The sequence below is a fragment of the Dasypus novemcinctus genome, chromosome Y (assembly GCF_030445035.2).
Source record: "Dasypus novemcinctus isolate mDasNov1 chromosome Y, mDasNov1.1.hap2, whole genome shotgun sequence".
Classification (NCBI taxonomy): Eukaryota; Metazoa; Chordata; class Mammalia; order Cingulata; family Dasypodidae; genus Dasypus; species Dasypus novemcinctus.
The window spans coordinates 11940915-11955073 of record NC_092216.1 but is presented as its reverse complement, the minus strand read 5'-3'; the positions used below and the strand labels follow the sequence as shown (position 1 = coordinate 11955073).

The window sequence follows — 14159 nt, the reverse complement described above, 5'->3', positions numbered from 1 at the left end:
AATTCTAAAAACTTGGGGAAGGGGAAATAATCTTTGCTGCAACTCAGAAATAAACTTGTAATCAGTGAAAAAATTAACTCCAATTCTGCTCAAACTCTTTAAAAAAGTAGAAGAGGAGACTATACCCTCTATTCATTCTATGGGGATAATATCATCCTAATACTAAAGCCAGGTAAAGAGACAAGAATGAAAGAAAACTACAGACTCAATATCTCTTATGAACATAGATGCAAAAGTCCACAACAAAATACTACTAAACTAAATCCAATAACATATTAAAAGAACTAAATGCCATGTTCAAGTAGGATTTATCCCTGGTATGCCAAGATGGTTCAACATAGGGAAATGAAAGGATGTAATACACCACATTATAAGAATTATAATTATTTCAATTTATGAAAAAAAGGCATTTGATAACATCCATGATTGCTTCTTGTAGCAATACTAAGATATTTAGGAATAAAGGAAACTTTCTCTACATGATTAAGAGTATGTATGAATGAACAACAGCTAACATCCTATTTAATGGTGGAAGACTGAAAGCTTATCCTATAACATGAGGAACATGGCAGGATGTCCCACTGTTACCACTGTTTCTCAGTATTGTACTGGAATTTTTAGCTAGAGCAATTAGTAAAGAAAAAATAAATATACTTAAATTGGAAATGAAGAAGTAAAACTTTCTATATTTGCAGAATGGCATGGTCCTCTCCACAGAAAATTGTGAAAAATCCACAAGAAATCTACTAGAACTAATAAACAAATTCAGCAATGTGGCAGGGAACAAGATCAACAACCAAATATCATTAGTGTTTCTATACACTAACAATGAACAAACTGAAGAAGAATATAAGGAAAATTTCCATTTATAATAGCAACTAAAATAATTAACTGTCAAGGAGTAAATTTAAGCAAGGATTTAATGGACTTCAATACAAAAATCTATAAAATATGGCTAAAAAAAATAAAAGAAACCTTAAATAAAATGGAAGAACATACCATGTTCATTATTTGGAAGACTAAATGTGGTCAATTCTACCCAAGCAATTTTCAGATTCAGTATAAACCCAATCAAAATTCCAACTGCCTTCTTTGCAGAAATGGAAAACCCAATTTTAAAGTTTATATGGGAACTATGTGGCCCTTAGTAAGTCAAAACATACTGAAAAGGAACAACATTTTTGGAGGACTCTCACTTTCCTATCTAAAAACTTTTTGCAAAGCCAAAACACTGACTCAAGATTGATATACAGAACCATGGAAGGGCATTTAAAATTTCTAAATCAACTCTGACATTTATGGTAAACTGATTTTTTTTAAAAGCACATATAACTTATTTTAGACAAAAGTGGTAAGTCTACCCAATTAGCAAATAATTATATTTTCAACAAATAACATGGTATCCATATGCAAAAGAAAGTGGACAGTAACCCATACCACATACAAAAAGCAACTCAAAATAGATGAAAGACATATATATAAGAATCAGAACTATAAAACACCTAGAAGAAAACATAAAGACACACCCACAGGACCTTGTGTTAGGCAATGATTTCTTAGCCTTATTCCCTAATCATAAGTAATAAAGGGAAAAATTGGGAAATGTGACATCATCAAAATTTAAAACATTTGGGCATCATAAGAATTTAACATGAAAGTAAAACAACAACCTATATACACAGGGAGAAAGTATGTGGCAAACATATTTCCATTAAGGGTTTAATATCAAGAATATACAAAGAAATCCCACAATTCAAGAAGATAAATACAAATAATCCAGTTAAAGCATGGTCAAAAGACTTGATTTGACATTTCTCCAAAGAAGATATATAAATAGGCAAAAAGGACATGGAGATGTTTACTATCACCAGCAGTTAGGGAAATGCAAAAATCGAAACCACAACGAGATATCATTTCATATCCACTAGTATGGCGATTATTAAAAAATGAAAACAGAAAAGTACAATTGCTAGAGAAGATGTGGAGAAATAGGAACACTCATTCATTGTTTGTGGTAATATAAAATGGTGCAGCCAATGTAGAAGATGGTTTGGTGGGTTCTCATAAAATTATATATAGGATTATTGTATGGCCTGGCAATGCCACGTTTAGATACATACAAAAAAAAAAAAAAGTGAAAGCTTTTTACAAATCCCAGAAAAGATGATGTTCTTGGAGTTAATCCATTCTTCTGGGTATGGAACCTTTAGATTAGATTGAATTCAGTTAGTGGCCTTTGATTTGAATACTTCAATAAGACTTGACCCAGGGTGGGTCTCAGCCTTTTTGCTGGAATCCTACATAAATAAGAGAAACGTGAAGAGACACATAGAGAAAGTAAGTCACCATTTTACCCTGCCGTGCAAGGGAGGACTCCAAAATCACTTATAGGCACAGAAAGACAGGAAAACCTCTGAGATGCCAAAAGAGAGCTTAAAGATTGGAATCAGTGGAGCAGCTGAAGCTGAAGCAATGAGGAGAGGGGCAAGATAAGCCATACACTTGATCACCCACAGTTTAGCATTAAAGAAAGCATCTTTAGATGACACCTCCATTTATCTGATTGCCCATAGCTGCAAGCTGGTCAGACAGCTTCTCTTGATGCTTTCATTTGGACATTTTTCCAGCCTCAGAATTTTAAGATTTAACCTTAATAAATTCCTCTTATAATAACCAATCCATTTCAGATATTTTCAATTGGCAGCCTATGACAAAATAAAACAGCAGGTTTTCAACTAATATTTGCACAGCAATGTTCATATTGGCATTATTCATAATTGCTAAAAGATAGAGGCAATCCAAGTGTCCATCAACCAATGAATGGAAAAATAAAATGTGATATATATGTGTATACACATATATATTCAATGGAATATTATTCAGCCAATATAAGGAATGTAGTGTTTGCCTGAGATCACATGAACGAATCTAGAAGTTATCGTGCTGAATGAATTAAAACAGATGCTTAAGGGCAACTATTTTATCTTCTCACTTATATAAGGTAACTAGAACAAACAAATTTAGAATCAGAAACTTGAATATAAGTTACAGGGCTTGGGATGGAAGTATGGAATAAGAAGTACCCTAATATAAACCATGGGGTATATTTCTAGTACAATTATAAAAATGTTATTTCATTGATTGGAAAAGATGTACCATACAAACAAAAGGTATTTATAATAGGAGGCTGTTACAATCCAAATCCTGAAGGGAACGAGTTTGCACAGCCACAAGACCAAAGAACACACAGGGCATGTAGTCAGCATAAGCTTAATCAGGATGTACAGAAAGGAGAGACTCTCTGAAGGCAGCAATTCAGAAAATGAAGTTAGCACTCCACAAAGAGATGAGAAAATGAGGGGTAATATATAAGGGGTGCTATATAACAAGGACATTTCATAATTACAATAACAGAATTCCTGCTAGGGTCACATGAAATGTACACATGGGGGGTCTGGTGAGGTTTTCACTATCTTCGTAGGAAGAACGCTTACTGCTTTGGGAAGTTTATTGTTTATGATAACATTACATTCTCTCCCGTCTGGGGAGTGTTGTTAACCTTGAAACTGGATCAAATCCCTACATGACTAATAAATTGACCTGGAAGGCATTGATTCTGGAAGAAATAAACTTAGAATTTTGAAGGTATATGGTCCTACTAAAAGCCTAAAGAAAACAGGGACAAGTGGCCCCAAAAAGTGGGCCAACCACATTGCATTGGACAATGGGAATAAGAAAGGCAGGTACCTCCAGAGGCTATGTCCTCCTGAAGCTGATGGGCTGTCTCTTGTAAGTTTCAAATGCTGTCTAGGAAACTGCCACCTTCAGTTCCCACAGTGGTGGTTATGCCAAGGACAGCTAGGACAGGTATAAAGAGGCACTGCCCTAGACATGAACTCACAATGACAATATAGGCAACAACAAGACAAGTGTACGGCAGGCAAAATAAGGACAATACTTGAAAGAGCCATTCTTTTATCTTATGAGCACATTCACTAATTACTTAGAAAATGAGTTAAGTTTACAGTACTTTTTAACATGTCCTTCTAGAGAGGGTTAGTAACATTTAACTTATGCCTAGGTTACACAGGCTGCTATTCGCTGAAGACTTGGGGAGGGAGACTGGGTCCTCACAGGGATATATGGGAACTCTGTATTTTATGCATGTTTGTTCTGAAAACTATTTATGTCTCTTTAAAAAATAGGAAAAATGAGAAAGATTATTCTTAGTATTGTGCATATCATGCATTTCCATATGAATATTTGAAATAGCTTGTCTATACCTGAGGAGAAGCCAGCTGAGATTGATAGGGTATGCATTGAACATGTAGTAAAGTTGGGGAATATTGACTTCTCAGCACTATTAATGTGTTCCACTCAATGAAGAAAGCATATCTTTGTACTATTTAGGATTTCTTTCATTTCTTTTAGCAATGTTTGTAGCTTTTAGTACATGTTTTAAAATTATTTTGTTAAATTTATTCCTGATTATTTTATTCTTTTAATTCTATGTAAATGGAATTCTTTTTCTAACATCCTTTTTGTATTTCTCATTGCTTGTATATGGAAATACAAATAATCTTCAACTATATATTAATTAAATATGATTAAATTTATAAGTACAAAGTAAATTTACATACAATATAAATACCAAAATATTATATAGAATATTAAAATATATAAATCTCAGTCTTGTATTATGCAAGCTTCTTACCTCATTTATTCACATAGTATATGAATGTGCATATTTGTATCTCTACAGGGAAGATCAGACTGTTGCCAAAAGATAGTTTCACTTTCTCCTCCAGGTACAACCTCCAATATTATATTGAACGGAAGTAGTTTAGGATCTAGAGTATACAAAGAATACTTTCAATTCTTAATGACAAACAAAGAAATTAAAAATGGGGAAAGAATTTGAATAGAAATGTCTCAAAGAAAATAGTTAAATGAATAATGATCGTAAAAAGATGTTTAATATCATTCATCATTCAGGAAATGGAAATCAAAAGGACTATAAGATTCCATTTCATACTCAATAAAATAGCTATAATTTTAAAAAAGGACACATGAAAACAAGTGTTGGCAAAGATAAGGTGAAACAGGAATGTTGGTACATTGTTGGTTAGAATGCAAAGTGGCACAGCCACTCCACAAAAACAGTTTGATAGATTCTCATATAGTTAAACATTACAGTTCTACTTAAAGAAGTGAAATGAAACATAGGTCCTGGAAGAATTTGTATATAAATGTTCCTAGCTGCATTATTAACAATAGCCAAATGACACACGCTCTAATGTTCATCAACAGATGAATAAACAAAAGGGGATATAGCCATACAATGGAATATTACTATCATACAAAGTCTATGCTACAACATAGGTATGCATTTTGTTAAATGAGGGAAGCCAGATTGTATTTTTGTGAAATATTCAGAACAGGCAAATCCATAAATAACAACGAAAATGAATGGTTGTAAGAGCTGTGAAGTGACTGCTCATGAGTTTTTTGTTGTTGTTTCTTTCTTTTGCTGTTTTTTTTTTTTCAATTTGGAATATGGATGTTTTCTAGAAACTTGAGACAGTGGTGCTGGTTGCAGAATTCTATGACTACCAAAATTACTGATTTTGTACTCTAAAATGTCGAACTTTGTTGTGTGAATTGTATTTCAAATTTATAAAAACTATTTTATAAAAACTATTACAAAACTTTATAAAAACTATTCGAGTTGTGAAAAGATATGATTTTTGAAAGATTAATAATGCAGGCAAATCTAGGGTAAGTTTGATTTTATGCAATAGAGAAAAACCTAAATTGGAAAGGAAATTTAAGAAAGATGACACAGATTATATAGAAAAAAATTACATATAACCTAACGTAAAAAGTTAATGACATTTATAACCTAGACCAAGTAAATAAGTTTATGGAAAAAAAGGAAAATCCAAGCACAGTGTAAAATAAACCAGGATATTCAAATACACGTAACTTTAAAGCAAAGATTTCTATCCAATTCTTCCCAAAATGGGGTCTTGCTCTTACTGTCCTACACTTAAGTTTTGAAAAATGAATTTTAAAGGAATAAACATTTCCTGAATTTTACAAATTGTTTTTAAAAAAGATAAGAAGACACTGTAAAATGCATTTTCGTTGTAGATATTTAATTGTAAAATAATCTACTTAAGGCAACTTCCCTTAAATTTCATTTATTTCTATGTGTAACATTGCAAATAAAATTGTACGTTGGGTGGTGTAAACAACTTTTTTGAAAATAAAAATCTCACGAGCAGTTAGAATATATTCTGGAAAATAGCAAGAAGAGTTGAACCTTGGAGACTGTCCACGGAAAGAAGAATCAAAACAACATGAGGGGACAAGGTGTGGTTTCTTGTTTCCCACCTACAAACTAGTATTTCTTTGTGGATCAGACCAAGTTCTACTAACTTCCTCAATAGTACAAGATTCTTCTAAGGAATGGAACCCCACTTATTATTCGACCCCTTTGGTACTTCTTATTTGGTAGCTAATAAGTATCCATGTTTGTTCAACACGTGCTTCCAGTATTTTAAAAGGCGATAAATTCTTTGTTATTATATGATTAAAGTGTTGCGAATTGCTTCTTGTATTGAATTGGTACTATAATTACCAATTCAATTACTGTCCACACTTTGGTGTCCTACTCAAACATATATAAGTAATTTATTTAATTTTTGGTAACGGTTTTTATGAATTTTTTAACGTACTTCGGTGGACGGTAGGATGGGAAGGATGGCAGAGTCCAATCTCGAGTTCCTAAAAGTGCAACGATAGTAACTCAAAGCAGGTACCGTATGCGTGAACTAGATTACACGAATGGAAACAATTTATGTTGCAGTACGTACAAAGGGTTCTAAAAGTGTAGTGATGGCTTCCTGTCATTAAAGGCAGCGTTGAAAACTAGGAACCCTGTATATAAAAGAACCCTACATAGCAACAACTCAGAGACTCAGGTCGTCCGGCGGATTGAGCCAATAGGAATAACAACGACCTCGCGTTGCGATAACTGAAACCACAAGACTTTTAGAATGAAACCTATTCCATCACGCAAAGTCCCTTGATAGTCTTTCCTTTAATGCGCAGGCGTGAGGTGCGCAGCGAACCTCACTGAGGAAAAAGATCCGGCGACACTATTTATAATCTTGCTCTTTCGTTCCGGGTGAGAACTACTTAATATCAACCAAGAATCTAATTTAAGACTCTCATTTTTTTCTAGAGAACTAGTTTCTGTGCCTTCACCCGTTACCTAGGAGGTAGTCTGCCTTTCTGGTTTGAAGATAATAAGTCGCCTGTAGAAACTATCGCGGAGTGACACGAATTGTAGAAGAAGACGGAAGACTCAAGACATCAAGATGGTGGTTAGGCCGAGCATTGGTAAGCAGCGACTAAAATAACTGTGGAATTAAATAGAAAATAAAATTCCCCGGAACCTTTAGAAAAGATCCAAGCGCCGCTGAAGAAAGATCGAATCTCATTTTTTAGATTAGTTTCCCTGTCCGACATGGAGACAGCGTCGGACGACTTCCTGCCGCCGCCGGAGTGCCCGGTATTCGAGCCCAGCTGGGCCGAGTTCAGCGACCCTCTTGGCTATATAGCGAAAATTAGGCCCATCGCTGAGAAGTCGGGTATTTGCAAGATCCGTCCACCTGCGGTAAGGATTTACTTAAATTGTAGGAATACTTTTAATGTTTTTAGGACGGTATTGAATAGTGTAACAGAAGCAATGAACAGATATGAATTTGTGTTTGATCTTATTAATCACCTGACGTGGGATGCTCTGATAAAGTGTTATGTGTAAGAAACATGGATAAGGATGGGAGGGATCTGGACATTACCGATAAGTAAATGGATATTGTTTCACTTATAGGCTTATCCTGGATTGATAGGCCAAAGCAACTGGAACTATTTGAAGTTTGACTGAATTTAAAATACAAACTTAATTGAGCCTAGCCCATTACTTTAAATAACTAATAAAGAAATTAATTAATTCTTTTGATAAGGATCTCCGAATTATGTCAATTTTTTTGTACAGCATACAGCTCTTTTCTCATATATTGAGCCTGACTACCCCATTTTCTTTCTTCTATTTCCACAATATTTCCCTCTCACTGTAATTTTACTTCTGTTGCTTGATCACTTCCACATTGTTGTGAGTAGAAAGACCTAATGTCTTAGGTTTGAAAATGAAACAATTTCTTATCCATATTAGATTTATTCTCTCTTCACCACCACAGTGGACCTTCCTCATGGCTCAAATGGACAAGGTCTTTTTCTTTTCTTTTTTTAAAATTAATTTATTGAAATATATCACCCACACACAAACATACGTAAACAATAAGTGTATAGTAATAGTTGTGAACTTACAAAACAAACATAACATCATACAGGACTCTCATAACTCACCCTACTGCCAACACCTTACTTTGTTGTGAAACCTTTTAACTAATGATTAAAGAGCATTGTCAAAATATTACTACTAACCAAAATATTTTCCCCAACCTTCCTTATTATTGTTATCTTTATGTCATTTATATATGAATATACATAAACAAGTATATAGTAAAAGTTGTGAACTTACAAAGCAAACACGTGTAACATCATACAGGGGTCACATACATCAACCCTCCACCTTGTATTGTTATGAGACATTTGTTAGAAATTATGAAAGAATATTGTCAATATCTTACTACTAATTATTGTCCTTATCTTACATTTGGTGTGTTTTCCCCCAACACACTTTATTATTATTTAATTTTTATGACCAAAGTTGTAAATTTATAAAACAATCAGGCACATATGCAGAATTCCCAAGCTACACCCCTCTATCAACACCCCACACTGTGGTGGAACATTTGTTACAGATAAGATAATATCTGATTGTTACCATGTCCATAGTATATATTTGGCTCACATTTTCCATACTGCCCCATTATCAACACAGTACATCTTTGTCATAGATGCATAAATATTATATTAATACTGCTAACCACAATCCATAGGTCATTCCAATTGTATTTTTCCCATGCATTCCCAATTCCCTGCAGTATTTATATACATTTGTTCCAGTTCACAAAGGACATTCTTGCATCTCTCCCATCAACCACAGTTCTCATCTACCTCTTGGTTTACTGTGCTATTCAGTTCCTAGATTATTTAGGTTATTCTCTAGCGTTCTGTCAATTGGCATTTACATCACTAGACTACCATTTTTAGCCACATCCCTATGTATAAACTACCTATTACTATTTTACCATCCATTCTATACATTACCACACTTTTACAGTAAAGCTAATCAAAACTACTACATACGTAAAGCATCAGTAGTCCATCTCAGTCCTTTTATTATCTCCATTAAGAATCCACCACCTACTACCAGGTCTTGAAGACATTTTCTGACAATTTCTTCTGTAAATTTTATGATTCTTTTATTTTTAGATTTTTGATCCATTTTGAGCTAATTTTTGGATAAGGTGTGGGATAGAGGTCCTCTTTCCTTCCTTTGGCTATAGATATCCAGTTCTTTCAGCACCATTTTGCTTAATGGACTATTTTGCTTGAGGTGTGTGGGTTTGACAGGCTACTTAAAAATCACTTGACCATACATGTGAGGGTCTATTTCTGAGCCATCAGTTTGGTTCCATTGGTTTGTGTATCTAACTTTATGCCAATACCATGCTGTTTTTACCACTATAGCTTGGTAGTATGATTTAAAGTCTGGAGATGAGGGTTCACTTTTCTTTTTATGATGTTTCTGGCTATTCAGGACTCCTTACCCTTCCAAATAAATTTGCTAATTGTGTTTTCAATATTTTTTTAAATGCTGGTGGAATTTTTATCAGAGTTGCATTGCATCTGTTTACCAATTTTAGTAGAATTGACTTCATGACTTCCAATTCATGAGCATGGAATGTTCTTCCAGTTATTTAGGACTTTTTATTTCGTTTAACATTGGGTTGCAGTTTTCTGATTACAAGTGCTGTACATCGTTGGTTAAGTTTATTCCTGACTACTTATGTTTTATTTGTCATTTACTTTTCACCACTCTTTGACAATTTTAGTTACTTTTATTGATAACATCTTCATTTCTAGACTCTCTTCCAGGCCTCTCCTGTCTTTTCTTTTTAGGCTCTAGCAAACCCTTTAGTGTTTACTGAAAATCTGGTCTCTTAATTAGAAATTCTCTCAGTTTCTATTTATCTGTGAGTATTCTAATATGGCCCTCATTTTCTAAAGACAGTCTTGCTGGATATAAAATTCTTGGCTGAAAGTTTTTCTCTTGTAGTATCTTAAATATATCAGACCATTGTCTTCTTGCCTGCATGGTGTCTGGTGAGAAATCAGCACTTAATCTTATTGAGTATCTCTTATATGTTATGCATTGCTTTTGTCTTGTTGCTCTCAGAATTCTCTCTTTGTCTTTGGCCTTTGATATTCGGATTAGTGTGTCTCAAAGTTGGTCTATTCGGATTTTTTCTGATGGGAATATGTTGTGCTTCTTGGACATGGGTCTCTATGTCCTTCAGTAGGGTTGAGAAATTTTCTAACATTATTTCTTTAAATATTCCTTCTGCCCCTTTGCCTTCTCTTCTCCTTCTGGGACACCCATGACATGTGTGTTTCCACATCTCTGGGGGTTGTTTAGTTCCTTGAGACCTTGTTCAATTTTTTCCATTCTTTTCTTCATCTGTTCTTTTGTATGTTCATTTTCAGAGGCCATTTTTTCACATTTACCAATCCTTTCTTCTGCCTCCTCAAATCTATTATATGATTCTAATGTTTTTTTAATTTTATTTATTGTGCCTTTCATTCCCATAAGATGTGCTTTTTTCCTATGCATGCTTTCAGATTCTTCTTTGTGCTCATCTAGTGTCTTCTTAATATCCTTAATCTCTTTAGCCATCTCATTGAATTTACTAAGAAGATTTGTTTAAACATCTGTGATTAGTTGTCTCAGCTCCTTTATGTCATCAGGAGGCTTATCTTGTTCCTTTAACTGGGCCTTATCTTACTGTTTCTTGGTGTGAATTTAATTTTTCGTTAGTGTCTTGGCATCTGGCTTACTAGAGTTTTATTCTGGGTGCAGTTTTTCTCTTTAGTTTAGGGCTTCCTGCCCTTTCCCCTTGCTGGTTGTGCAGTAGGAGCCAAGGATGTAATAGGTGCTATAAATTGTAGAGGCTCAAGCTGCCCTCATTGCCTCAGGGATGGATGGAGCTTCTCCCAGCTTCCTCCTTTCCCAGAGGTAGGGACAGAGTCACAGCTGTGTGGGGTAATCCAAGTCCTGCAGGCCTAGACTGTAGTTGCCTAGAGAGTGACGAAATTCACGCCCCTTTTTCCTCTGCCTGGGGCATGGATGGAGCTGCAGGTGTGGGCAGCAACCTATGCAGTGCAGGTCCAAGATGAGCACAGCTGTCCTAGTAGACATTTTTTTTTTCCTCTTTTTTAGACTTCTAATTATTCCATTTATGCCAGCCAAAGGTACCCTCAGTTACCTGGATAGACTGGTGCTGAGCTAGCCAGGCTCCTTCCTGCCAGAGGTGGGACTAAAGCCTAGGCTAGGGCTGCAGGCTGATCCAGTTGAAAGAAACCAGTTCCTTCAGTCACTGTGATATTTGGTCAGGCTGACTTCGCCTCAGGCCGTGGGTGGGGTTAAAATGGCCGCCATGGCCTTTTTCCAATTTGGTCAGATTCACACCCCAGCTGTTCCTTGGGTTATTTTAGCCATCCAAGTCAAACAATCAGTAGCTCAGTAGCTGAAATCGTCAGCCAACCGTCTCCTCACTCCCTCCCTCCCACCCGCCCTGTTTTTGGTAAATGAAGCCTCTAAATCCAGTCACAGAAGAGCTCCTGGAGCGGCTGGTACCACCACAATAGGACAATCGCCTGCCTCTGTGGCTTGGCCGGCAGTTTCCCAGAGAGGCTGGCACAGGTCCTTGCAGCTTACTCCCTGTTGGAGGTGGCACTGGGTCTTGGGCTAGACCTGCAATCTGACCTGGATGTAAATAAACCAGTCCCCATCAGCACTGGGATTTTCAGTCCACCCCGCTACCCGTTGTGCCAGGTGCAGAGTTTGGATGGCAGCTCCTGGCCTCTTTCTACTTCGATAGACTCAAACTTTAGCTGTTCTAAAGATTATACTTTAGCCTGCTGGATTTTACTCATCAGTAGCTGAAGTTGGTGCCCTCCTGTTGAAGTGGAGCTTTCAATTCCAGCCACAGAACAGATCCTGAGTTGGCTCATGCCTCCAGTGGAGGATGGGCACTGGCCGGGGTATGGAGCCTCTATTTACGAGGTCAGTCTCCTCCTTCCACTCCTTCAAGGATGTTGCAGGATGCTCTTCTGGCCTACCTGAAGGCCCCAGACAGGAGCTTCAGCTGGCTCCAGAGAGCTCTGGGTGTTTGCTAACTGCTCTGTAGCAGGAGCTGACTCTAGGAGCTCCTTACTGCACTGCCATCTTGCTGGACTAGGTCTTTTTGAAGTGTACCTTACCTTAGTTTTACAGTCTGCTTCTAGACCTAACTATGTATCTTTTGAGTAATTTTATGGAAGAAATAATCAAACAGAGTTTTACATTAGCAATATTTTTTCTTTCCCTTCTCATTTGTTCTGACTGCCAAAAGGCAACTTTATTTGTGGCCTTAGTAGTGAGAAACAAAAACCAGAAGTCTTAAAAGTGAAAAACACAGAAGTTGAAACCAATCATTGTACTTCTTACCATCCTCATTTTTTTTGTTTTGTCACAATGATCAAATTCTTTTATTTTCTTTTAGGACTGGCAGCCTCCCTTTGCAGTAAAAGTTGAAAACTTCAGATTTACTCCTCGCATCCAGAGACTTAATGAACTGGAGGTAAGATGGGGAGGAGACTGGAGGCTTTTTATAGAGGAATCTAAGCCCTAATATTGCATTAATAAACATTTTTGTTCTGTAGTATTACCTTCTGGGCTCTCCTCTCAGATTAATGGCTAAGTGTACTTGAGCTTTTTTTCCTTATGAGTGATGAGCTATACAGTGAAGTCTGGTTTAGTTTGTTGGTGGAGAAATCTGGATAGTACATAAAAAGAGAATAATACTTATTTTTCCACACCACACTGGACCAAAGTCAGGTTAAGAAGCAAACCAAACTCACGGGCTTCTCTTCCCCAGGCACAGACCAGAGTGAAACTTAACTATTTGGATCACATCGCAAAATTTTGGGAAATCCAAGGCTCAACCTTAAAGATACCCAATGTGGAACGGAGGATGTTAGACCTTTACAGCCTCAGTAAGGTAAGAGAAGTATCCTATAAAAGTTAAAAGAAACCAAAAGCCTTTTGCATCTCTGGACAAAAAAGCCAGAAAACCAAAGAGCCTGACAGCATTTCTTTCTACAGTTTTGTTTTCTTTTGTTTTTTTTTAAGGAGGTACTGGGGATTGAACCCAGGTCCTCATCTCATGTGTAGGAAGCAGGCTTTCAAACTCTGAGTTGCATCTGCTCCCTCTTTCTACAGTTTTTGAGTCCTGAAATGGTTTTAGGGTATAAGGTACAGTCCCTGGTTTTAAGTTTTATTGCTGTTTTTTCAGACCTCACTAGTGTTTTCATATCTTCCCCTGTTCATCCATTCTCTTCTTTATTCTTTCAGATTGTTATGGAGGAAGGTGGCTATGAAGCCATTTGCAAGGACCGTCGGTGGGTCCGAGTTGCCCAGCGCCTCAACTACCCACCAGGCAAAAACATTGGCTCCCTTCTACGGTCTCATTATGAACGCATCATTTACCCCTATGAAATGTTTCAGTCTGGGGCAAACCTTGTGGTGAGAGAACTTACTGTTTTGGGCCTTTGTGATTTTGTTTCTTTCTCCTGTTTTCTTTTCTCTCCTAGGTTGGGCTTTCCTCCTGAATAGCTAAGGTTTAGAGATTCTAACTTCATTGATTGAGGAAAATTTGTAAAACTTCATACCTGGACCAGCTTGATGAAAACTGGATTGCCTTTTCCTTCTCTCTCAATGGATTGGTATTTACTAAGATACTTTTATGGGCAAGGTCCTCGACAAGAAATTAAGAGAAAAGAAATTTCTATTTTAGTCATTTTTCTTTCCTGGAAGAAAAAGTGAACATATTTTATGTTAAAAAACATTTGGAGGAAAAAAC

General features: G+C 36.3%; 1 protein-coding gene across 10 annotated transcripts in view; it reads left to right on the top strand.

Moving 5' to 3' along the window:
* The first annotated feature begins 6976 nt into the window (after window positions 1–6976).
* Window positions 6977–14159, top strand: part of LOC139436194 (lysine-specific demethylase 5D-like) — a 45368-nt gene continuing 38185 nt past the window's right edge. For 6 of the 10 annotated variants that reach the window (XM_071213520.1, XM_071213516.1, XM_071213515.1 and 3 more), the window contains exons 1-5: window positions 7121–7407; window positions 7516–7684; window positions 12801–12878; window positions 13176–13298; window positions 13652–13822. In XM_071213520.1, coding sequence (XP_071069621.1) covers window positions 7535–7684; window positions 12801–12878; window positions 13176–13298; window positions 13652–13822 — 522 coding nt within the window. In that variant the 5' untranslated portion in view covers window positions 7121–7407; window positions 7516–7534. Of the gene's footprint in view, window positions 7685–12800; window positions 12879–13175; window positions 13299–13651; window positions 13823–13890; window positions 14023–14159 lie in introns of those variants that run through there. The other 4 variants (XM_071213518.1, XM_071213513.1, XM_071213519.1 and 1 more) reach the window with 4 other exon arrangements.